This window comes from Coffea eugenioides, chromosome 5 (genome assembly GCF_003713205.1).
Source record: "Coffea eugenioides isolate CCC68of chromosome 5, Ceug_1.0, whole genome shotgun sequence".
NCBI lineage: Eukaryota > Viridiplantae > Streptophyta > Magnoliopsida > Gentianales > Rubiaceae > Coffea > Coffea eugenioides.
Window position 1 is genome coordinate 40,395,752 of NC_040039.1, and position 25,212 is coordinate 40,420,963.

The 25,212-nt window shown below is 37.7% G+C and overlaps 1 protein-coding gene across 1 annotated transcript; it reads right to left on the bottom strand.

The window, feature by feature from the left end:
• Positions 1–14,737: 14,737 nt before the first annotated feature.
• On the bottom strand, positions 14,738–24,754 carry LOC113771649 (probable disease resistance protein At1g62630). The gene is made up of 5 exons (XM_027316220.1): positions 24,076–24,754; positions 22,870–22,875; positions 17,346–17,354; positions 16,301–17,313; positions 14,738–16,234 (listed from the first exon to the last, which is right to left on the bottom strand). The coding sequence occupies exons 1-5, from the start codon at positions 24,752–24,754 to the stop codon at positions 14,738–14,740; spliced, it is 3,204 nt and encodes a 1,067-aa protein (XP_027172021.1).
• Positions 24,755–25,212: the final 458 nt, after the last annotated feature.

The following is a 25,212-nucleotide window of genomic DNA, read 5'->3' on the forward strand; positions in this document are numbered from 1 at the left end:
TTAGCCCAAATTTGTTTGCATGGATTGGAAGTTGAGAAAGATGATAAGAAAGGCCCCCAACACTAATGAGATAATAAATTGTCATGTAGAGAGATGAATGATTGAGAATGCATGCAATTAACACTTATGAGAGAAGATAAAAATGGAGATATTGATTGGTGTTCAATTGTTGACAGGGAACACTTCCCCCAACTTCATACATAGATGTGGACGTTGAAAGCAAAAAAGAAGACATTACTGGGAAGGCTTAGGATATAACATGCAGTTGGATTAGGGAAATCACTTATACAATTTTAAGCGGAGATAGGAGAAGCCGATCAATGTTCATAAACATTGAGAACTGTTGGATTTATAAACTATAAAACAAAGTTTAGCATTCGTTGACTTGAAGAATCTTTCTTCAACCCCCATCCTTGCAGAGTTTTTCCACTCTAATGCCGAGTCAAATTTTCCTTTCTTTTAATATTAGCGAAGACGACAATAGATTTGGTAAACTGGCTATGTCATGGATATGTACAATAATGTGTCTCTTCCTCCTCCTCCTTCTTCTTCTTCTTTTTCTTCTTTGTTTTATCTATTTAATTTTTGGTTCTTTCTTCTCCTTCTTCATTTTTTTTTAATCTAATCAATTTCTGGTTCTTTTTATTCTTCCTTTGTTTTTGTTTTTTTATCTATTCAAAATTTGGTTCTTTCTTGCAAAGCGTGGAATTAGGAAGGCAAAGAAAGTATCAACATCCTATGTAGAAGTACAGGTGGAAGTCCAATAGGTGTACCAAAATCCTATGTGGAAGTCCAATAGCACATCAATTTTTTTTTCACAAATTTGAATGATGTATGTTTTGATTTTGGAAAAGTTGAGTTTAGGAAAATTTTAGAGTTTGATTAACTTATATGCATATGAAAAGTCTTTGTAAAGGAAAAATTCAACTTTAATTGATTTTCTTTCTTTATGTCTATCCCTTCAATCCTCTCAATGTGCTCCACCTTCTTGTGTGAATTCTAGTGGACTCCAATGACAATTTTATTAAAGAATTATGCAATTTCTGACATATTTTTTTACTAATAAATGAAAGTTAATGATAGCAATTTATGCCTATCAATGTTGCATAACGAAAATAGAGTCCTTATACTATATAAGAACGAGTTTAGGACTAGATTTCAACCGCAGGGGTGAGATTATTTTGGGAATGTGAGAGTGTTTGAAGAGTAATTGGAACATTGAGTACAAGTCATTATAGCTTTAATTTCACTATAATCAACCTATATAGTAAAAGAACGAATGAGTTTTGGCAAAAGAGTGGTCGTCTGCTGATGTGTCAAGCTCTCATTGGTTCAAATGTGGTCGTCCTCCTCATGCCAAAATCACGTGCCCAGCTAGAAATATTGGAGAGTTTTCTTGTTCCCTTATCTGCTCCTTGGTTGGAACGACAAATGGGGTGGGCTCGAGATTCCTATTCTCATTAAGGGTCCGTTTGTTTCGGGTGAAAATGTTTTCCAGGAAAATATTTTCCTAATTTCCCATGTTTGGTTGCACAAAAGTTACTGAAAACATTTTCCTATGTAAAATATTTTCACTCATCTTATGGAAAACAACTTCCCTTCCAAACTTACTGAAGTTGTTTTCCGAAATGCATGCATCCCGCCTGTAGTATGTTCTTTTTTTTTTTTTAGTGTAAACAGGAGGACTCGAACCCAAGACCTCTTCATTACACTCCCTCCCCCGTACCACCCAACCCAACCAACCCTCCCCCTAGTATATTCAAAAAAAAAAAACCTCATCCTACTCATCCTATACTAGTAATTAATTATGTATAATAGGAACATTCTTTTCTAAAGAAACTTTCAGCAGTGAGAGTGCAAGATATATGTCACAATAAGCATTGCATGTGATTGATATTTGACACTAAATGGCCAGCAATTTGTTTATTGCTTAAGGAGATATTTTTTATTCATATATACATTTCTCCAAGATTTTTTAAAGTTAAAAAATGAGATAAATTTTCTTATTTTGCATGGGAAGAAGTATGTGTAGTTATAATGTGTAGAAAGTAAAGATAGAGATAAAAGTGAAAATATTTCAAAAGTTAAACAAACACCAGAAAAATGAAGTAAGAAAATATTTTCAATAAGCTAACCAAACACCTGAAAATAATGAAAGGGAAATGATTTTCATGGAAAATTACTTCCACGGAAAATATTTTCCCAAGGAAAACATTTTACTTCCAACCAAACAGACCCTAAGTGTCTCCCGTCTCCCATCAAGTCGTTGCTTTCTCCTCTCATACTCAAACCTCCGGACCACCACGGCTACTGTACCCCTTGTTCTTTTTTTTCTGACGTATTCTGCCGAGATGGGACTAGCGCATGGCTCGATACATCACAATTAAGAAGGGTTCTCTTTCTCCCTTGTTCATCGCTATTCTCCTCTCTCTCTCTCTCTCTCTCTAAGACCATCTCTCTCTTTTCTTCTTCATTTTCCTCGACACCCCCAAATCCCTTCTATGGAGAAATGACAGCTGGCGGAGGCGACGACACTACGAGAGGAGGAGATGAAGGTACAGGGGGCGGGGATGATGTTGGAGTTGGAGTTGGAGGTGGATTGGTGGTAGGGAGGGTGAAGCTGTGGGAGTAGGAGGAGCAGGGGGAGCTGTGGTGGGTGCAGTGGGAGTAGGAGGAGAGGGAGTAGTGGTGGGTGGGCTGGGCGGAGCTTGGCCACCCACGCCGGCGACGATAACGCAGATGAAACCTAAGAGGAGAACACCTCGTGGCTCCATGAAAACACGGTGAGGGAACGGCAAAATGGGAAATAAATTGTAGTGATGTTGTCTTGCGCACTTATATTCTCAGCAGAAGACCACCGCACTCCCACTGTGTGAGCATGCGAGATGGAAGGACGGTGATGCGAAGACAGGGGAAAGCCAAAGGCCAGGGACTGCTCTATATAGGCGGGTTTCGTTTTACATCACCATGCCCAGGTATTTTTTTTCGTTGCAATGGCGGTATATGGAGGCATGGCATATATAGCAGGTAATTTGAAGAAAGTTGGCAGGTCTGTATTGTCTCTTAAACCTTGCAAGTATTTGGCAGTTGTGTACTGGTTCTTTGATGGTGATGGACTAATAGTATAGTATTGTGTGATTTTGTTTATGTGAGTACCAAACTGACGTTAGATCTCCGGTGGCTGTGTCTAGCGTCTGATTACGGAATGCCAGATATGTTGCATGTACATGTAGGATCCCACGGGATCTCTGTGTCTATAGTTAAGGATATCTCTCTTATTCTCCATGACCGGCAACATCAGGACAAAAACAGATGGTTGGTATTTTTTTCTTTCCCTCCCTGATTTTCTCTAGCCTTCTATTTTTCTTTTTTGGTTTAGTTGTCTGATCTAATCTAATTCGTATTTATTTGTGATATTGCAGGTGAAAATTTTGGAAACTCTTCCAGCATTCTTGTGAGACTCTGTAAGATTTTTTTCTCTGTTTTTAAAATTGTGTTCTAAAACACGTGGTTAATTTTGCCCTCCCCCCCCTTTTGCCTGGTATTCTTCCTTCTCTTGCCGTATTTGTATCTCAATTTTGCTCTTGGCCAAAAAGTATTAAAAAGGATTTAACAAATCTAAGAAAATTTTTTGGAACTTTTCCCGATCTAATGCCTTTATAAGAAATTTTTCCTGGTTTCTTTTTTCCTAATTTACGTTTTTTTTTTATATTTCATGTCAAAGTTTGGGAAAATTCTTCAATTCTTTTTCGAAATAATCTAGGTTATGTAGTGAGGGATTATTTTCCAGCCTTTTGTATGTAATAGTAAGCGAATATATATATATATATATATATATATATATTTTTTGGGTAGGTTATAGTAAATGAATATTTGACTGTATCTATTTCATTGCCATTTGTACCCTAAACATCATCTTGCATTTTTTTTCCTTGCAGAAGAGGTTATCCTTGATTTTGTCACATTACAGGTTTTTTGCTCTGTCCTTTTGTAAAAAATTTTTTATTTTCCCTTGAATTGTTGATTTATTTATGATTATAACCTATTAGGTGTAAGTTTTGATATTGGTTATCATGGATTAGTTGGCCTTCAAAAGATTAGGTTGTGGCATGTTTCCTAAACCTTTGAAACATGAAAGTTGATATAATGTTACTAGAATTTGTAGTCATTTGAGTATTTTATAGATGTCATTTGAGAATTTTTTTAATTCTAAATTTCTGTAATAATGCAATGATATTTATATGAAATCAAGTGTTTGACAAAATGCCAAAACTATTAATTTGTTTGTAGTAGGTAAAACTGGAAAGCAAGAAAGTTTACATGGACCTAAAATCAGAATTTTGTATTTATCTTATTGAGTTTGTTGATTCCATAGAATATCTCCATTTCTGCATGAGAGAAAATATGAACTAGATGATTATTGACTCCACCGTGTTTCTATGCAACACAGCTGATGCTTAGCAATTACTAGGTAGACATGACAAAACCAAAAAAATTGAACATAGTCAGACCAAAGCTTCATAGTAACGTTTTAAATAGAGAGTATATTTCTAAGTTGTGTGAGATGGTTCTGTTCCCCCCTCCCCTCTCTCTCTCTCTCTCTCTCAGGCCTAAAAGGTATGGAATACTACTGTAGCACTATATATTATGATCCGAGTCTAACCAATTTTTTCTGTATTTTACGTGCAGTGGTTTAAGCTTATGCAATATTCTAGGGACTAAATATATGGGACTGCCAATGTCGTGATAGTAACTGGTGCTGGTCGTTGATAGATCATACAAACTTCATCTACCCAGCTTCCTCTTACCTTGTTCGGGAGAGATATCTTGCTGGCTCGAGGCAGTCGACGAACGATTAAGAACTAATGATAGTGAATGGGCTTTGTTCCGCATGATGCTGTCCACTGGCGGAAATGCAGTGGCTCGGAGAGGTGAAGACGAAGCCAAGGGTGCCTTCTTGTGTATGTGGTTCCGTCAGTCTGGTGGTTAGCATGAACCACCCCACGCAGTCTGGGCTTCGTGAGGCTCATTCAGAGTACTTGGGACTTCTGCAAATAGGAGACGGAAAGAGGATGTACCACACTTTCCTGGATGGACTCCTGACGTGTACGGTCATCGAGAAATTCCTGCCTCTATCTCTGAGGAGTCCTTTCGAAAATTAACATTTTAGGTTTCACATTGAGTCAATCGTCGTCTAAGAGTTGCTATATGCACATCGAAGGCAATTAAGAAGTTCGATGCTACTGTCTCCTTGGAAGAAAAAAAAAGGCTGAATGGTTTTGTAGATGTGATTTCAATTTTCTGTGTTCCAGATTAGTTCATAAGATTAACGGATAAGGATCACGTAAATTTGAAATGGTGAGAAGGGATAAGGATTAGCTAAACATGCATAGCAATTGGAAGTCGAGAAAAGTTACCCATTTATTTGCTCACGCTTTCGCTTATTTAAAAGTTTAATCATTTTATAACGAAATAACTTAAATGCAATGCATCCAAATCATGATATCTCCACTTATGAATTTGGGCATTTTCTGGGCAACATGAAATTAACACCGCACATCGCGCGGGGATTCCCTCCTAGTTACTTATATAACCTTTCAGACATTTAAGGTTAGGGGCAGGTTTGGTATGTTACAATGTTTGGTGCAATGTTGAGTATCAAGTACAACTGAATAAAGCTTGTATTTAGATAGAATTACATAAAAGTCCTTTTAATCATTTATTATACTAACATCCAAGCCTTCCAACTTCCTGAAACCTTTTTCATCCGTTTAGGAATTAATTAAATGTTTATCCTTATACTATATAAGAACGATTTTAGGACTAGATTTCAACCGCAGGGGTGAGGCTATTTTGGAAATGTGAGACTGTTTGAAGAGTAATTAGAACATTGAGTACAAGTCATTATAGCTTTAATTTCACTATAATTACTTATATAACCTTTCAGACATTTAAGATTAGAGGCAGGTTTGGTATGTTATAATGTTTGGTGCCAAGTTGAGTATCAAATACAATTGAATAAAGCTTGTATTTTGATAGAATTACATAAAAATCCTTTTAATCATTTATTATACTAACATCCAAGCCTTCCAATTTCCTGAAACCTGTCTCATCTGTTAAGGAATTAATTGGATGTTTACATAATTGGATTTTAATTACAATTAATTAACTTAATTATTATCTGAACAATCATTATCATATTTATGTCCCCATGTTTAGCCGATACCTTTTCTTCTTTTTCGGTTTCACCTCTTTGATTTTATTATGGTTATTAAATATTTTGTGGAATGCATAGCTTTTCCTTCAAATTGAGATGAGTTCTTTGGGTTTGTCTTCTTCGATTATAATTTTTTTTTCTGATGATTGATTTATTCAAGAACTCCATATAGTTTGCCTTTTGATACTTCTAATTCCAAAAACTGACTAATTGTATTGTTTTTCTTAGTAGATCCCAGAGATTCTGTCTTTGGTCAAAGTACAATTTGAAATAATGTTGTCACTTTCTAAAATAGTCAGAAAAACAATTTTATCATCTTCTCATTCTCAGCCAAGGTATTATCTCTTTATTTAAGTCAAATAACCTTATTTCTCATGAACTTTCTCCTATTATTCTTGACTCCAGGGATCTGTTGACTACATTCCAGCAGTTATGGTTCAAGTAGTTATTTTTTCATGTAATATGATTTGGAATTCAGCTTGTGTTTATTTTAATTGGGAATTTTATGATTGTAAAATTTATTAACTTAGAATTTTGTACTTCATTGAAACTAAAAAAGAAAATTAATCATGCTATATAGTACTAAGATGTCATTTGCACTCTATTTACTTTCCATGTTATGATCTCGTTCTTGTATTATACTGTTTATATAGTTTCAAATACAAAAAAATTTGCTTTTTTATACTATGTAAAAGAATTTGTAGTGGAACTTGATGAGTTTAAATGCTTTAGCTACAGCACTATTTTGATTGCATTGTATTAATTCATTTACTCATAATTGTATGTTGTACAATAATAAATAATGTTTCTTGATTTGATTGAAGCAACTATTATCCATAACTCAAACGAGTCAATTAAGTAGAGATGTTATATTGGATACTTATACAAATAAACATTGGAAAATATCATTAAGCAGTTTCTACCTATAGTTTGCAATTCGAATTCATATGAGGAATTTCTTCTGATTTTACTTACCATTTTCTACAATTTCAAATTTAGAAAATATTATTTGCACCAATTTTTTATAATCAAGATAGTTTCAATTCAGATCTTTAACAATTATGCAGATTTTGAACTTATTTATGAGATTATAAAGAAATGCCCCTAGCAAAAAAACACCAAATCTGAATAATTTCTACAAAACTTTGAAAAAGACCACTTAAGTTTCTTATCTATCTATCATTTTTGGGCATTATTATCTCTGTAAGAAACATGTGATTAAGTCGTATTATACCCACCAAATTATATAAATAGTTAGTAAAAAATAAAATTATTTTAGATTAGATTGGACGCAAAGTGATTGATGGATAAACTTGACTTGATAATTCAGGTTAAACTTAAGTCGAGGGAGAAATCAGAAACATTGCTTGAGGGATCTTTCACGAACATATATAGATTCGAGAGATGAAGGGTCCAATTGATACTTTTGTTGACCTTGGTCGATCAATCCTTGGTTTTGATGATTAACAAACCAAAATGCAGATTTGGGCTAATGTTTTTATGTGAGCAATTTGTTAGAACAGATTCTTGTGGCACAAAAGAAGAAGCAAAAACAGGGCACTCATGTGGGACGTCCGAAAGGAAGCTATCGGACGTCCGGAAGGATCGGACGCACGCATCGGACGCACATCGATCGCATCGGACGTCCGAGAAATTTCGCAAAGATTTGATGACTCTCTGACGACGTTCGGACGCAGGGTTCGGACGTCCGACAGGTGGTTTGGACGCAGGGTTCGGATGTCCGACAGGTGGTTCGGACGTCCGACAGGCCAACGGCTAGTTTTGACAGCATTTAATATTTGACCGTTAGAGAGCCTTTTGAAGCCATTTCTCACCTTCTATAAATACCCCAAAGCACAAGAAGACAAGTGACTTTTGCCAACACAATATACAAGCTTACAAGTGAGATTTTTGAGTAGAAAGATTCTTTGTTGGTTGTATAAGGGGTTGGGGAAGTTGGGTTGTGAGGTTGCTCAAGTGAAGGTTTCTCTCTAGGAGAAGTAAAACCTTGGTGAAGGTGAACCTATCACTTGAAGTGGTAAAACCTTGGTGAAGGTTGCCTCATTTGTATAAAATAGTTCTAAATTGGGTGTGTGATCTTTCAAGTGTAGGTTGTTGAGGGTTAACTAGAATAGTTGTAAAACTCCTTGGCTCAACCAAAGTGTGTTTGGGGTGAGGAAGGAGTGAGCCTTCACTTGTACATCTTGGTTAGCATCGCCATCAATTGAAGAGGCTATTGGTTTGATATTTGGTTTGCATTTCTTATCCTTTCTCTTTAATTAAGTTTTCTTTATTGTGTTTAAATTTGATATATCTTTGTGCATCATTGTGAATTTGTTTGTACTCATTGGGTTGCACCGGGCACTTACAATTGGTATCAGAGCTTGGTCTCCTTGAGACTAAGCTCAATCGGCTTGGAGTAAAGATCATGGCAACCATAAAAGTTTTCTTTTTAGAAGGGCAATCTATTGATAGACCACCTATGTTTAATGGTTCTCATTTTAGCATGTGGAAACAAAGAATGATGATTTTCTTACAATCCGTTTATATTGAATTATGGTATGTTGTAGAAGATGGTCCTTATGAAGCTAGAATAGTTGACTCTACCACCAATTTGAGTAGATTAAAGACTAGACAAGAATTGAATGAAAAAGACAAGAGATACCTTTCTTTGAATGCCAAGGCCATGTGTATATTGTACAATGCATTAGATGTAAATGAATCTAGTAGGATTAAAGGTTGTAAATCTGCTAAAGATATTTGGGATAAATTGTGTGTATTTCATGAAGGTAACCAAGATATTAAAGAACAAAAGAAATCTTTGCTTGTTTCTCAATATGAATTTTTCAAAATGCATCCTCTTGAAAATGTTGATAAGATGTGTAGTAGATTTTGTGACATTATTCAAGATCTTAAATTGCTTGGAAGAGAATATTCTTTGGGTGAGAAAAATAGAAAGATTTTGAATGCCTTGCCAAAAGAATGGGAAAACAAAATAAATGCTATAGAAGAGGCAAATGATTTAAATTCTATGTCCATTGAATCTCTTGTGAATTCCCTAATTTCTTATGAATTAAAGCTGCAATTCAAAGTGCAAGAGGAAGAAAATGCAAGAATGTATAAGAGAGGCATAGCTTTTAAAGCATCTCAAGTGGGGGATAACCCATCCTTCATGGGTAATGAAAACATGGAAGTGGACAATGATATAACTCCTCACATCAAAAGTTTCAAGAAGATCTTCAACAAGAGATGTTCAAGAGGAGATTGCAAAATTACATGGGATGAATGCAATTCAAAAAGAGAAAAAGAAGAGTTGGCCCAAATAGCACTAATGGCCGTTGGAGAAGATGAGGTAAGTTCTTATCACTCTTCTTGTGATGAAGATAATGAAGATGATGATGTGAAAATTCTTATGATTAAAATGCATAAAAGTTTGAGAAAATCTTATGCTAAAAATAAAGATTTGAAAACAAAAATAATTGATTTGTTGGAAGAAAACTCCAAACTTTTTCAAGAAAACAAATGTTTGAGAATGGAAAATGATGATTTAAAAAAACAAAAAGGTGTTTTTGATTGCAAAAATAATTTGAAAAGGAAGTTGGAAGAGAAAACAAAGTTTTATGAAAAAATGTTGGAGGAACAAAATGTGTTAAAGAAAAGAATTAATGACTTGAACGAGTTTCTCCAAAATGAAAAACAAACGTTTTCTCAAACAAAAGAAAGCAAATCTTTTCAAGGTACAAATAAATTTGCTATGATAAGAAGTAAGAAAATTAGTTGCATTAAATCCACCTATGTGCAAAATACTTCTATCATGTGTCACTTTTGTTGCCAATTTGGACATATGCAAAATGATTGCTATGTAAAGAAAAATATGAGAAAAGGTATGAAATCCATGTGGATTGCTAGATCATGTTGTAATAACTCCCAAGGACCCTATTATGGTATTAACTTGAAAAATAAAGGGGGAGTTGGCTTTTTTGATTGATGCCAAAAGGGGGAGTAGGACTTATTGAAGTTTCTTTGTATGTTGGCACTTTCTAAGGGGGAGCTTTAATTGAACTTATTTGATAAAAGAAATCTTCATTTTGTTTGTCATCATCAAAAAGGGGGAGATTGTTGACCTTGGTCGATCAATCCTTGGTTTTGATGATTAACAAACCAAAATGCAGATTTGGGCTAATGTTTTTATGTGAGCAATTTGTTAGAACAGATTCTTGTGGCACAAAAGAAGAAGCAAAAACAGGGCACTCATGTGGGACGTCCGAAAGGAAGCTATCGGACGTCCGGAAGGATCGGACGCACGCATCGGACGCACATCGATCGCATCGGACGTCCGAGAAATTTCGCAAAGATTTGATGACTCTCTGACGACGTTCGGACGCAGGGTTCGGACGTCCGACAGGTGGTTTGGACGCAGGGTTCGGATGTCCGACAGGTGGTTCGGACGTCCGACAGGCCAACGGCTAGTTTTGACAGCATTTAATATTTGACCGTTAGAGAGCCTTTTGAAGCCATTTCTCACCTTCTATAAATACCCCAAAGCACAAGAAGACAAGTGACTTTTGCCAACACAATATACAAGCTTACAAGTGAGATTTTTGAGTAGAAAGATTCTTTGTTGGTTGTATAAGGGGTTGGGGAAGTTGGGTTGTGAGGTTGCTCAAGTGAAGGTTTCTCTCTAGGAGAAGTAAAACCTTGGTGAAGGTGAACCTATCACTTGAAGTGGTAAAACCTTGGTGAAGGTTGCCTCATTTGTATAAAATAGTTCTTAATTGGGTGAGTGATCTTTCAAGTGTAGGTTGTTGAGGGTTAACTAGAATTGTTGTAAAACTCCTTGGCTCAACCAAAGTGTGTTTGGGGTGAGGAAGGAGTGAGCCTTCACTTGTACATCTTGGTTAGCATCGCCATCAATTGAAGAGGCTATTGGTTTGATATTTGGTTTGCATTTCTTATCCTTTCTCTTTAATTAAGTTTTCTTTATTGTGCTTAAATTTGATATATCTTTGTGCATCATTGTGAATTTGTTTGTACTCATTGGGTTGCACCGGGCACTTACAACTTTAAAATGTTTTATCATCTTGGATAAGTTTTAGAAGAGACCTTTGGATACTTTTCAATTGCACTTCAAACATTTTTACATTTTCAAACTACCCTTATCTTTGCGGTTGAAATTCAAACATAACTTTTGATCACAACGGATTCTTATATAGTATAACGATAAGGATGTCTTATTGCACATTATTTTTATTGACTCGCCATGTAACTTATGATTTTTCTATTAAAATCACATGATAAAATTATCATACTTCAGTTCCTATGCTACAATATTAAACAATAATTATTAATTATCTTGAATCACAAGCACTAAATTCCCGCGCGTTGCGCGAGCTGTCCCTCCCTAGTATTCCTGATGTGATCCATAGTTCGATCCTATTAAGGAACGCATTTATAATATGGTGTGGAAATTTAGGGAGGTCAGTGTAATTCCACATACAACAAAAGAAGTGAGTGCAGTTTAATTTACAGTTCAATGCAACAATTCTTCTAACTTAGATTAGTTTACAAAAACAGAGAAACTAAAGTTTTGTAATTTAAACTTGGAGCACATGATGCAGAAAACCACAGTAAGTAATTTTGGCAATTTTTGGCAACTAGTGGCCATCTCTGAGGACTTCTGAAAATTTATGAAAAATAATATTCTTCTCTCTATTTGTTTCTTTGGCTATTATCAATTAGTTGTTTGGGACTGACATTCTATCATACTGAGTTTTATACGAAGTATTTTAAGGAAAAATTGGAGCATTAAAAGTTACATTAAAGAGAAGTTAGTATTTATCCATATAAAATATTGCCACATCATTACTCCATAAAGAGGTTGATGATCCAACATACTGTTAACTAAGATGAAAAAAACAGAGAAAAAAAAAGTTTTATGTGTAATTTTGAAATATTAATTGTGCAATAGAGGCTCACATTGTCACAAAATTTGTCATCCAATCAGTATTTGGGAACATGTAATGCAAGTTCTTGGCCCAGAAACCAGTTCTTGGCCTCCAACCAAGAAACGTTTCCAATACCTCTTCTGTTTTGCCCTTCTTGGCAACGCAATGGATTCATTCTCTAAATTCTCTACTTCCTCCAGCCAATTTGTAACCTCTGTTTTCCTTTTCTTTCGCCTGGACAGTTCGGCTCTTTCTACTGTCTCCATTACGTCAGATGCTCTGCAAGTCAATGCCTTCAGGTTCCTAGCCAGCAATTGCACATCAGATCCCAGACTGTTGCTGTAACTTGTCCCTATGTTCACCGGTAGCTCTACAGCCCTTTCTGTTGCTGTAGCCTTCCCAATGATGCGCAGCATCATATCCATGGCCTTCCAACACATATTTGTCATCTATCAAGAACAGAGCAAACAATTCTCGAATCAGGTGCAAATTTGCAGCAAACTAGACCCCTCAATCAAATTGTTTACTATAACATATTCCTACATCATTGTTAATTGGACAAGGAGAGGAGGAGGATGTTACCAGTGAATCGTAGCGAGAATGTATTTGGAAGATATCTGACAAAAGTACTTTTGGCACTTGCATTTTTCAGGGCATAATGGAAATGAAAGCTTATTTTGATTAAAAAATTCACAATTTAATTTGGAAACTAGATACAATTTAATTCTTGTCAGCTTTGGGATGTCCAGTCATCTATAACATGCCAATAACTTTCATGGGATTGGATTGCAATAATATGATTCAAAAAAAATATTTGTTAAAATACAAAAATAAATGTGAGATAGGACATAGTTAAAATTTGTAATTGAAGATGAATATTCTGAAATCCTACACCTTTTTTGGTGGAATTGTTTCCTTAAATTTGGTGCCTGGAAGTTCAAATTCCAGTTCCTTTGAGAATATGGATTTGCATAGAGCCATGGAGTTATGATTGGGCAAACAGAACTTACTCTGTTTGGGCCTTGGGGCTAAACCATTTGATTAATTGTTTTATAGTTTCCTAAAAGATGCTGCACTTTAGCAATTCACCAATAGCCCACAAACCCAAAAAGTAGACAAATAGATGATGGCGTTTATTGCAGTTGAGCCCAGGAACTTACTACATTTCCTTTGGATAAAGGGTTTAAGATTTTCCTTTAAAGGTTAAACGTATGCCTCGTTTGGCAAGTGAGTTTTTTAGGTGTTTAATTAAAATTTTACTATACCTTATTATAGTAGAAGTTGTAGAAAATTTTTTTAAAGTGTGTAAATTTTTGGATATTCTGAAATGTATAGTTTAAAAATTTTGAGAATTTTTTTGAGGTTACCGTAGATAAAATTGTTAAAAAATTTGTAGCAGACAAACTTGGCCAAAAACTTTTCAAACAAGGCCCAGTTTCAGAGTTTATGAGAGAAACATATTGAGGCGTAAATAATTATGGATTTATATCACATCTAATTTAACATATGAATGCACATTTATATCACATCTAATTTAACACTAAATTCAGAAACAAACAAGAAGGAGGAAAGATATAGAAAATAAAATATTTAAATTTATAGAAATAAGAAAAAATTAAAAAATATTAAAAAGCTGTATGCAGCAGATTGTATGGATGAATATAAGAAATGGTGCAGTTCGTAGTTCAGCATTATAGGGAAGGTTGTCAGCAGAAGAAAACTTGAGCCTCACTAGAAATAGGAGAAAGACAAAGAACATGCAATAGCTTAAAATGAAAAAAGAAAATAACATAAAGAAATTTATAACGACGTTGAAATCAAAAATAAATAAGAAAGAAAGAGAAACTAATTTACTTAAATCTATTTTCCCATCAGAACAACTCAAAAGATGTTAGCAGTTCTGCACCACAAGATAGTTAAAGAAAAAAACCTTGAGCTCAATATGGAAAGTATTAATATCAATTCCTACACAATAGCAAATTCTATGCTAGTGGAGAAGTAGATCATTTTGGGGGGAAAAAAAACCTCAAAGAAAGGGGAGAAAACACGTACATGAGAACCAGTCAGGATTTTGATCAAACAAGTGGTCTCCAATTATTCCACCACAGTGGAAAAAAATGGGTCAAGGGCATTTTTGGCACTAGGATTGTCCCACTCTAATGATTCCCACCATTCTTTATCTCCCCTGATTTTATGAAGAGTGCTGGGAAGAGATGGTGACCCGTTGATGGTGGAAAGAAACAAAGGCAGCCTCTTTAAATTTGGACAATCGAATATTTTAATCTCCTCAATTGATTCGCAGATCATGGCTGCCTTGCAAATGTTCTTCAGTTGTGGCAGCCTATCCAGACTCAAGCAACTTAAATTTGGAAGGCTGATCATGGTAATGGCTCCTTCACGTGAAGTCAATTGGATGCCTTCTCCTCCTCCTTGTCCTGCTCTGTTGCCATCTGCTGCTATCTCCTCCAGTCCCCCACAATCTTCAACATCTAATGCCTCAAGATTTTGAAGGTTCTGCAGCAACTGTACTGTGAAGAGCTGCTTCATGTTGTGACATCCAGAAATGCTCAATTTTTTAAGGGAAGAAAAGGTGCCAGCTGGAAGCAAATATGGTGGTCCGTTGATGGTAGGAAGAAACGAAGGCAGCCTTTAAATTTGGACAATTAAATATTTTAATATTCTCAATTGAATCGCAGATCATGGCTGCCTTGCAAATGTTCTTCAGTTGTGGCAGCCCATCCAGACTCAAGCAACTTAAATTTGGAAGGTTGATCATGGTAATGGCTCCTTCATGTGAAGTCAATTGGATGCCTTCTCCTCCTCCTTGTCCTGCTCTGTTGCCATCTGCTGCTATCTCCTTCAGTCCCCCACAATCTTCAACATCTAATGCCTCAAGATTTTGAAGGTTCTGCAGCAACTGTACTGTGAAGAGCTGCTTCATGTTGTGACATCCAGAAATGCTCAATTTTTTAAGGGAAGAAAAGGTGCCAGCTGGAAGCAAATATGGTGGTCCGTTGATGGTAGGAAGAAACGAAGGCAGCCTCTTTAAATTTGGACAATGTGCTATATTAATGGATCGGATTGATTCGCAGATCATGGCTCTCTTGCAAATGCTCTTCAGTTGTGGCAGGCTACCCAGACCCAACGACTTTAATTTTGGAAGGATGACAGCGGTGGTGGCTTCACTTGAAGTCAATTGGATGCCTTCTCCTCCTCCTTGTCCTACTCCATTGCCATCTGCTGCTATCTCCTCCAGTCCTTCACAATCATTAACTTCTAATATTTCAAGATTTTGAAGGTTCTGCAGCAGCTGCACCGTGAATAGCTGCTTCATGTTGTGACATTCAGAAATCTCCAATATTTTAAGTGAAGAAAAGGTGCCAGCTGGAAGCAAATATGATGGTTCTGACTCTCCGTAGAAAAGACCAACCAGATTTGGCAACCAGGAGAGGTGTAGCAATTCGAGATCACGGAGTGGACTAAAAGACGAGACTTCCAACTGATCACGTGGAGAAGCAGAGGACAATTGCCAGAGGAACTCTATTCCAACCAAATCCTCAATAAACAATTCAGATAAGTGGCTTAAATTTATAAAATTCCTAAAAACGTCTGACAAGCACCTAATGCCCATGCCCTCACAGTCGTCGATCATCAGAATTTTGATATTATCTGGCAGATTGTTGGATCCTCTACCAAGCTTACACTGATGGAAATGCTGTTTCTGGTCCTCATAATCATAAAACGGACCCTCAGTTAACCTGTCATTGACATAAACATAAAAGTATTTTGGCCACCGAATAATTTTATAGAAGTCCGTAAAAGACAAACATCCTTTAAAACTTTCTAATTGGTTCAACACTTCTGGATCATTAACTTGTACCCTACCATAGGGTGGCAATAATAACCATTGAAGACGGTGAAATTGGGAAAATGTCCCTTTTGGTATTATCTTTTGTCTTACGGCCCAACACTCATCCAAGTTAAGCCTTTCGAGGTTGACCAATGACTCCCAACCTTCAGGTAAATCCTCAATCTTTGTCGATGATAGATCCAATTCCCTCAATTGCTTGAGCTTTCCCAGTGGTGGCACAGATCAGAGGCCTACACAATGCCCCAAAATCAAGGCAGTGAGATTCACCAAGTCTGAAACAGAATTAGGCAGCTTTGTTATACCATAGCACTGAGATAGATTCAAAACTTTAAGTCCACACATGTGCCGAAAGAATGAATCTGGGATTTCTTTTATGGAAGCCCGAGAAAGAAGCAAGGTTGAGAGCTTAGGACAATTTGGTGACCAGGCTGGTGGAATTTCTATGTCATATGAAGATGAATGAAAGGAGACTGCATGGAGATCTGCTGTCCATTCTTCCTGTGTTACTTTTGAATCTTCCTGTCCTAAGCTTTTCACCAAGAATCGTGGTACATCATCTCTGCTCATCTCTAGTTTGGAGGTTGCATTCGTGATCCTTAATGCCATATCTCTGACCAAATCATGCATCTTCACACAGTCATTCCCTGTGAAATCTGTAGTTATTTCTAGCAAGCAAATTTTTATCAGTTTGTTTAATATTGTGTGACCTTGATCAAATGCTTCTGACCTTGAGTTCCATTTTGGCATCAGCTCGGCCCAAATAAATAGGTCTATTAGTTCCTTTCTTTTTATTTTCCAATCTTCCGGATAAAGACAGCAATACAAGAAGCAATTTCTTTCATATTTATCTAGGCGATTGAAACTCCATTCCAGAATGGGAAACACATCTCGTTCCATCTCATCATGCCCTACCAAACATGCTTTTAATTGTTCCAATGCATTTCTCCACTCACAGATGTCGCTCATACCTCTCATGCTCCCAGCCACTGTGATAATACCAAGAGGCAAACCATCACACTCTTTCACAATGGACTTGGCAATACCTTCCACATCTCCACGAAGCACTGTCTTAGGGTCGAGTGTATGTTTGAACAAATCCGAAGCTTCATTTGTAGCCAAAGTTTTAGCTTCAAATACCCTTTGACAGCTAATCCTATTGGATAATACCAGTGATCTAGTAGTCAAGATCACTCTGCATTTGTTTGCACCAAGAGGAATTCCAATCTTTTCAAAAGAAAATTCTTGCCAAACATCATCGAGTATGAGGACAGACTGCTTCACTGATAGAGTGCAGTTTAGTCGGTCTTCTCACGTGCTTTTCCTATTTATTTGGACTAAATACTGCACTAATCGGTGGATTTTACTAAGATTTTGTGTTCTATGCGAATTGCAGCATTTAGGGGAAAAAGGAGCTGGAAAATTAACTTTTGAAGCCTTTCTGTCAGTTAGACGTGGGCACGCCTAAGTATGATGTCCAAAGCCGGATTTGCGGGATTGTTGGCCACGTGCAAACTTCCAAATATTTGGAGATTCCTTCGCGGGTGACAATTCTGGAACAATGCTGACTTAGCCAATTTGCACGTGAAGAGTCATTTGGCAACAAGACTTCAATTGGGATTTCAATTGATTGGGTTCCTTCTTGGACTAAACGTGCTGACCCACAAAAGCAGGAAGACTACTGGGTCTCTTTTGGAGACAGCCGCACGAGGACTCTATAAATACAATCCCTTCGCTGGCTTCAGGCTCTCTCTCTCTCGGCAGAAACAAGTTTTAGTTTAGGCTTTTAGCATAGTTTTAGATTTTCTTTTCTTAGCTCTTTCGCATGGTTGTTCTCCATTAATGGAGGACTAACCTCCTACTGCTAGTCAAGGGGACAACTGAAGATTTGGTTCAATAATTTCTGTGAGATCTAATTTATTTTAATTGTTTCCTCCATTTATTGGTATTCATATGTTTCCTGCTTTTAACTGTTATAGCTCTTGTGTATGATTGATTAATGCGCAATAATTAATTGTTCACATAGACTATTTTGCTAAATAGGGATAATTGAATCCGTAATTGTTCGTTATCTCTATCCCAGTAACAACTGGCGTAATTGGATTTATGTCAGGGGAACATATGATCTAATTTAAACAAACCCTCGTAGCGTGTTTGTTAGTTAGGATTGGGTCTTTCTAATTATTAATGCAATCTAGAAATTAAATCCTACGGTCGTACCTAGGGTTGTTTTTGGGTTAGAGAAATAGCTAACGGTCGTACCTTAGCTATCGATAAATTAAGGAAGGGTTGGTTGTTTAGCGCGTGCGAGACAACTATAACTAGTCTATTAATAAATGTGGAATTATCTGTGAATCGATGATCAGTGCATGAACCATTTCTGAAGTGTACCCTTGGCTAGAGTTTCTCCAATAATTATTTCTCTTATTTATTTTCTACATATAATTTATTTAGTTAGCATTTGATCCAAAAAACCCCCCATACTTTGGACTCTAGAAGAAACGAATTATCCCCAGTCCCTGTGGATTCGACCCTGCTTATCACTATCTACAGAAATTATATTTTGTTTGAACAGGTATTTATTATTGCACAGGTTCGGCACCTGTCAATTTTTTGCGCCTTTGCCGGGGACTGGTGCCAGATTAATTTGTTTTTTTTTTGAGTTCATCTTGTTTTTATTTTTATTTCTTTATTTTTCTCTTATTTTTTTTTATTATATAGTTTATGGCTTCTAACACTCCGTATTTTGGTGATATACTGGATTTTGTTTTCGGGGAAGGCAATGAAATTGATTGTTTTTCTAAGTTTGCATATTTAGAGGCAATAAACTCTATTAAAAAAAGAATGGCTGCTGCAACCTGTAAAATTTGTTATGCCAGGGATCATTCGACCGGTATGTGCCCCGAATATCAAGATAATCTGAGTGACCCACTCAATAATTATGGAGATTTTTCACCATGGTCTCAAACGTGGTATAACCCTAATCCAAACGGGTATGATCAAGGATGGTGGGATAACTCCAGTTATAATTATACAACAGGGTCACTAGATTTTCAACAGCTAGAGTCTCAAGAACCGTCATCCATGTCAGGTATGTCTCTTGAAGAAATGGTTGAATTAATAGCTACTAACACATATCAAATTCAACAGGAGGTACATCAACTTCAACAGGAGACACAAAAGATGAGTGAAGAGATGAAAGAAGGAAGGCGTGAATGGGCATCTAAAATGAGCAAATTGATTTCTCCAGTTTATGAAGAATTGCCCTCACCGACTATTATCGACCATGAGGAAGATGAGAGTGCAATTATTCTGACAAATGACATGGTACTGCAAGGGTCTCAAGAAGAAGAATCTAAAGATGCAGATGAAAAGAAAGTTGAAGCACAAGAATTGAGACCCCAACATCAAATGGTTCAAGTGAATGAATCCAGTGAACAATCTCCAAATGCGGTGACATCTCCTCCATTCCTTGATCAATCTTTTCCTGACTCTTATTCTTTAATTCCTGTTAGTGAGATTGAGTTTATTATACCAAAAAATTTTGAGTTTCATGACAGGAACAATTTAAGAGTCAAGATGGCAAAATATCTCAAACCAGCAAGTGCTTGTGATGGAGGAGTGAATGAAGATTTAAGGTCATTACTTGGTTGTTTGGTGCCATTTACTAGTCCATGGAAGCCCGTAACTCGTGTGCTCAAGAATTACTCTATTTACGAGGGCTATCAGGATTACATAGAAGATGAAGCACTGAAACGAGCCACAAGATTTTATCCTCCATGAATACACATGAAAATGTCTAGCCAAAGACATTAAAGAAAGGCGCTACTTGGGAGGCAACCCAAGGCTTTTGTTTTAATTTTCTTATGTTTTTGGAGTTTTTGTTAAGTGTTAGTTGCATTTAGTGATTTGTTGCTTGGTGGCAGGAAAGTGGCAGTTAGACGTGCCCACGCCAGGTGGTCACGCCTGAGGGAAAGAAATTTTCGTTCAGGATCTGAGGACTCTATAGCAGTTAGACGTGCCCACGCTAGGTGGTCACGCTAAAAGATCAAAAAAATTTCAACGGATGGTCAAAAGACTAGGGGCAGTTAGGTGTGCCCATGCCTAAGTTAGAGGTTCCTTGAAAAAAAAAAAAAAAAAAAAGGGGACGAAAAGACGAAATTGCCCTTTTCAAAAAAAAAAAAAAAAAAATTTCAAAGGCCCGTAGCCCTATTTGCTTTCTTCTCCTTTCTTCTCTTTTTTTTTCTTTCTTCTTTCTTCTTCCTTTTCTTTCTTTTTCTCCTTCTTCTTGCGTTTTCCTTGGCCGCCGTCCGCACGTCCGCCGCCACCTCCGTTCGCCGTCGACCGCTCGCTGCCACGCAGCGGCCCAAGCTCCTCGCGCGCCGCCCACCCCCCCTTTCTGCGCGTCGCCATCGATCGCGGACCACCAGCCGCAGCAGCCATCAGCAGCTTTCTGCGCCACTCCATCGAGTGCAGATCCAGCTCTTTGGCAGACCGCACGCGAGCTCGACCACAGGCGCGACCTCCGCGCGCAGCTCGCCTCCTCTGCGCGCAACTGCCTCTGCAGCCCAGGTGCTCCAATCCACCAGCAGCTTTCTTCGCGAGCGCCCCCAGCAACCAGCCGCGCGAGATCCTCTCCCGTACGCCGCGCCTCAAAGCGATCTGACAGATCGCACCCAGCAGCCAGCAGCAGCAGGCGTGCGACTCCAGCTCACCTCCAGGCGGCGCTCGCACCGGCCGAACGCTTCCCCCAGCCAACCAGGCGTGCAGCAGCGCGCCTTCCTTCTCTGCGCCCAAGCCCAGCAGCCCGGCAGCCCATCGTACGCCGTCCATCGCAACTCAGACGCACGACCCAAGTGCGCATTGCCTGGCCGAGAGCAGCAGCAGCCCGCGCGCCTGCACCTGTGCGCCAGCTCTAGCCCCAGCTCTCAAGCAGCCCAGCCTCGCCAGCAGCCGCCATCCCCAGGGCGTGTGGCCGTCACGCGCCTTCCTTCACTCCAATGCCCGCCCCTGCTCTCTTCACTGTCATCCACTGCCTACTCCAAACCTCCGGTGAATTCTTTCTTTATTTTTCTGTCACTAAGTAGCTGAGGCCAGATTACTAGCTTTCATTAGCTGATGCCAGATTTTAATTTCTTAGCTGAGGCCAGATTGTTGACTTGCTAGCTGATGACAGAAATTTTGTGCTTGTTTGAGTGCTGTGGTATATATCGGTAGTTGATTGCTGACTAATCGTCAAATTTTGTGCGCAATCAGTGATATTTGGAAAAAGTTTTTACTCTAGTTGCCTGTTTAATTAGTCTGGGGGAATTTTGCTGTGTTTGTCTAATTAATTAGTTTTTGGGTTGAATTTGTGGTATTTGGGAAAAATTTTGCTGCTGACAGGTTTAATTAATTCTTGGGGGTGTGTTCATCGGCCGTTTCTGCACTTGTCTGTGATTGAAAGCTGTATTTAGTTGTCATTTGCTTTGTTGGCTGTTTGTTGACCTCTTTGGAATCTCATTTCCTTGCCTCCACCTTGCCCTCTGATTTCCAACGACTAAACCAAAAAAAATAAGGGCAAGAGCAAATGGACACTCGAATGGATCGGATGGAGCGTCAAATGGGTGGGATGGCCCAGAATTTAGCACAGTATCTCCATCACGTGGGTTTCCGCCCGCCTTTCCCTCTCCAGCCGTAGTTCAGTTCTGCCCTCCTCCGTTTTAAGGGAAGTGTCGTTGCCCCAATATCTCTGTTTTGCTCTTTCTTTGCTTACATTGAGGGCAATGCAAGATTTAGGTGTGGGGGGGGTAGTATATTGGCTTTTTATTGAAAAAGTGCAAGTGTAGGCATTTTTGTTGGAATTTTTTGTTTGACTTTGTCGAATTTTGTCCAATTTTTGCCTATCTTTGTGCTTATTTGTGATTATTCCTAATAAATGATGGTTAGATGTCTCAAATTTTTCTATTGCTAAGATTTTACACTTTAAGGTGTTGAGTATGACATGGTTGATTTTAAGGGTATCTCTTTGGTGAATATTTGAGATTTTGTGACTTTTGCACTTTTTGGTTAACTTTTCTAAGTATTGTAAATATTTGTCTAGCATTTTTTTGTGCAAATTGGTTCAGCTATTAATCTTAGTTCTCCATGTTTAAGAAATGAAGCGGGTTTGTGTGGTATTTAATTTTATTTTTGGTGCTTATTTGTGAATAGTATTAGGCTATACTCCGCTAGTATCGTTGCCTAGTAACCGGGAGTCTTCACCACAAATGTCGACTTTCGCGTCAAAACGCGACGATAGCTATGAGTATGTGGTTTTAAAGCGATGATGGCTGAGTAACCGGGCTCCTTCATATGGCCAATGTCGGAGTTCGCGTCAAAACGCTTGAATGGCTAAAAACTAAGCGTTCCCCGGAAAAAAAATATCATCATTCATGTGTGGGGATATTCTAGAAAAGAAAAAATATATGCTAATAGTGAAAAATGTGGAAGTATTTGAATGAACTGTTAGCCCGCTGATCCATGAATTTTAATGTTGAGATTTTGCTTAATAGTTGAACCATTTGCTTATGGATGCTGGTTGAATATTCTATATTCTTAGATTAGTTAGTCATAAATTGAAAGAGTCCTTGATCTTGAAAGACAATTGGAGAGATATTTCTTGGAATTTAATCACTAATACTTGACATATGTTTTAATTGTATCTTGGCAATAGAAGATTTGATCAATAGCCATTGTTTGATTGTGATTATTTGATTTGTTGTTCTCATGCTTGAGGACAAGCATGATCTAGGTGTGGGGGTAATTGATAGAGTGCAGTTTAGTCGGTCTTCTCACGTGCTTTTCCTATTTATTTGGACTAAATACTGCACTAATCGGTGGATTTTACTGAGATTTTGTGTTCTATGCGAATTGCAGCATTTAGGGGAAAAAGGAGCTGGAAAATTAACTTTTGAAGCCTTTCTGTCAGTTAGACGTGGGCACGCCTAAGTATGATGTCCAAAGCCGGATTTGCGGGATTGTTGGCCACGTGCAAACTTCCAAATATTTGGAGATTCCTTCGCGGGTGACAATTCTGGAACAATGCTGACTTAGCCAATTTGCACGTGAAGAGTCATTTGGCAACAAGACTTCAATTGGGATTTCAATTGATTGGGTTCCTTCTTGGACTAAACGTGCTGACCCACAAAAGCAGGAAGACTACTGGGTCTCTTTTGGAGACAGCCGCACGAGGACTCTATAAATACAATCCCTTCGCTGGCTTCAGACTCTCTCTCTCTCGGCAGAAACAAGTTTTAGTTTAGGCTTTTAGCATAGTTTTAGATTTTCTTTTCTTAGCTCTTTCGCATGGTTGTTCTCCATTAATGGAGGACTAACCTCCTACTGCTAGTCAAGGGGACAACTGAAGATTTGGTTCAATAATTTCTGTGAGATCTAATTTATTTTAATTGTTTCCTCCATTTATTGGTATTCATATGTTTCCTGCTTTTAACTGTTATAGCTCTTGTGTATGATTGATTAATGCGCAATAATTAATTGTTCACATAGACTATTTTGCTAAATAGGGATAATTGAATCCGTAATTGTTCGTTATCTCTATCCCAGTAGCAACTGGCGTAATTGGATTTATGTCAGGGGAACATATGATCTAATTTAAACAAACCCTCGTAGCGTGTTTGTTAGTTAGGATTGGGTCTTTCTAATTATTAATGTAATCTAGAAATTAAATCCTACGGTCGTACCTAGGGTTGTTTTTGGGTTAGAGAAATAGCTAACGGTCGTACCTTAGCTATCGATAAATTAAGGAAGGGTTGGTTGTTTAGCGCGTGTGAGACAACTATAACTAGTCTATTAATAAATGTGGAATTATCTGTGAATCGATGATCAGTGCATGAACCATTTCTGAAGTGTACCCTTGGCTAGAGTTTCTCCAATAATTATTTCTCTTATTTATTTTCTACATATAATTTATTTAGTTAGCATTTGATCCAAAAAACCCCCCATACTTTGGACTCTAGAAGAAACGAATTATCCCCAATCCCTGTGGATTCGACCCTGCTTATCACTATCTACAGAAATGGCTGCCCTGCTATCCTCATCACCCACGTTTGACAGATCAAGCCTTAGCCATTTAGCAATGTCATCTTGCAGCCTTTTAATGCTGAATTCTTGAGAGACAGTAATCCAACAAACCCTGAATTGAGTTTTATCAAGGAGATGATTATGGATGTGTTTCGCCAATGTAGTCTTGCCCACACCGCCCATCCCGTAAATCCCAATGATTGAGATGCTATCAATGACCAACCATTCCCAGATTGCTTTCAAACCTCTGTCAAACTTTTCTCCAAATAATTTTGTTGTCACTCGTGGCTCACCCCTGCTCTCAAAAGCCTCAAGCCAAAGCCCATCAAAATGCTTACTTTGCTCAATAAGGTCTTCTACAGTTCCATCCATTGCCGCCACTCTATCCCCACTGCTAATTGCTCTCTCTAGGAATCCACCCTCCTGTATGCATTTTTTCAAAGCACCGAATTCATTTTCTACTGTTGCTACCTCCTCAAACCAAATCTCAACCTCCCTTTTCCTTTTCTTAGTACCTGACCTTTCTGCATCTGTCACTTGCGACTCGAGGTCAGACTTTCTGCCAACTAATCTTCGCAATTTCCTTTCGAGCGACCTGAGATTATCATCCAAATTGACATACCTCCTTCCTCTGTCTAATGCCAAATTCCCAAGTGCCTCCATTGCTAGTTTCTAGTGAACTCTCTTACCTGTCCAAGTGACAACAGAATCTCTAAAAAGTCTAGTTATCAAATTGTTCAATAAAGGCAGCAGAAGAATCTTTGGAAAATTTTGAAACAGCGAATTTCCAAACTTAATAGTCTGACAAATTTGAACCCGGTTAGTGCACTAAACAATTAGCCGTTTAATGTTGGATTCTACATGGTGGTATCCTAAACTTTTAATCAACGTTTAAATGATGCAAAGGAATTAATACTGTATTCTTCGGATTTTCTTTTTGCATTTATTTTTGAATATGCGCATCATCAATATTAAGATGAAAAAGACTTGTTATCATATTCAACTATTTATCAAAATACAAGTTCTATAATATGATAACTTTCTTGGCTGAATGAAATCTTCATAAAGGATACATGAATTAAGGACTCATTACGTCTCATTCCACAAATAGTCCAATTAAG

Excerpts from the sequence above, each read along its gene's own strand:
- LOC113771649 (XM_027316220.1), bottom strand. The coding sequence starts at position 24,754 with ATGGAGGCACTTGGGAATTTGGCATTAGACAGAGGAAGGAGGTATGTC. Across the intron at positions 16,235-16,300 it reads CTAATTCTGTTTCAGACTTG|CTCAAGCAATTGAGGGAATT; the intron begins GTGAATCTCACT and ends CCACTGGGAAAG.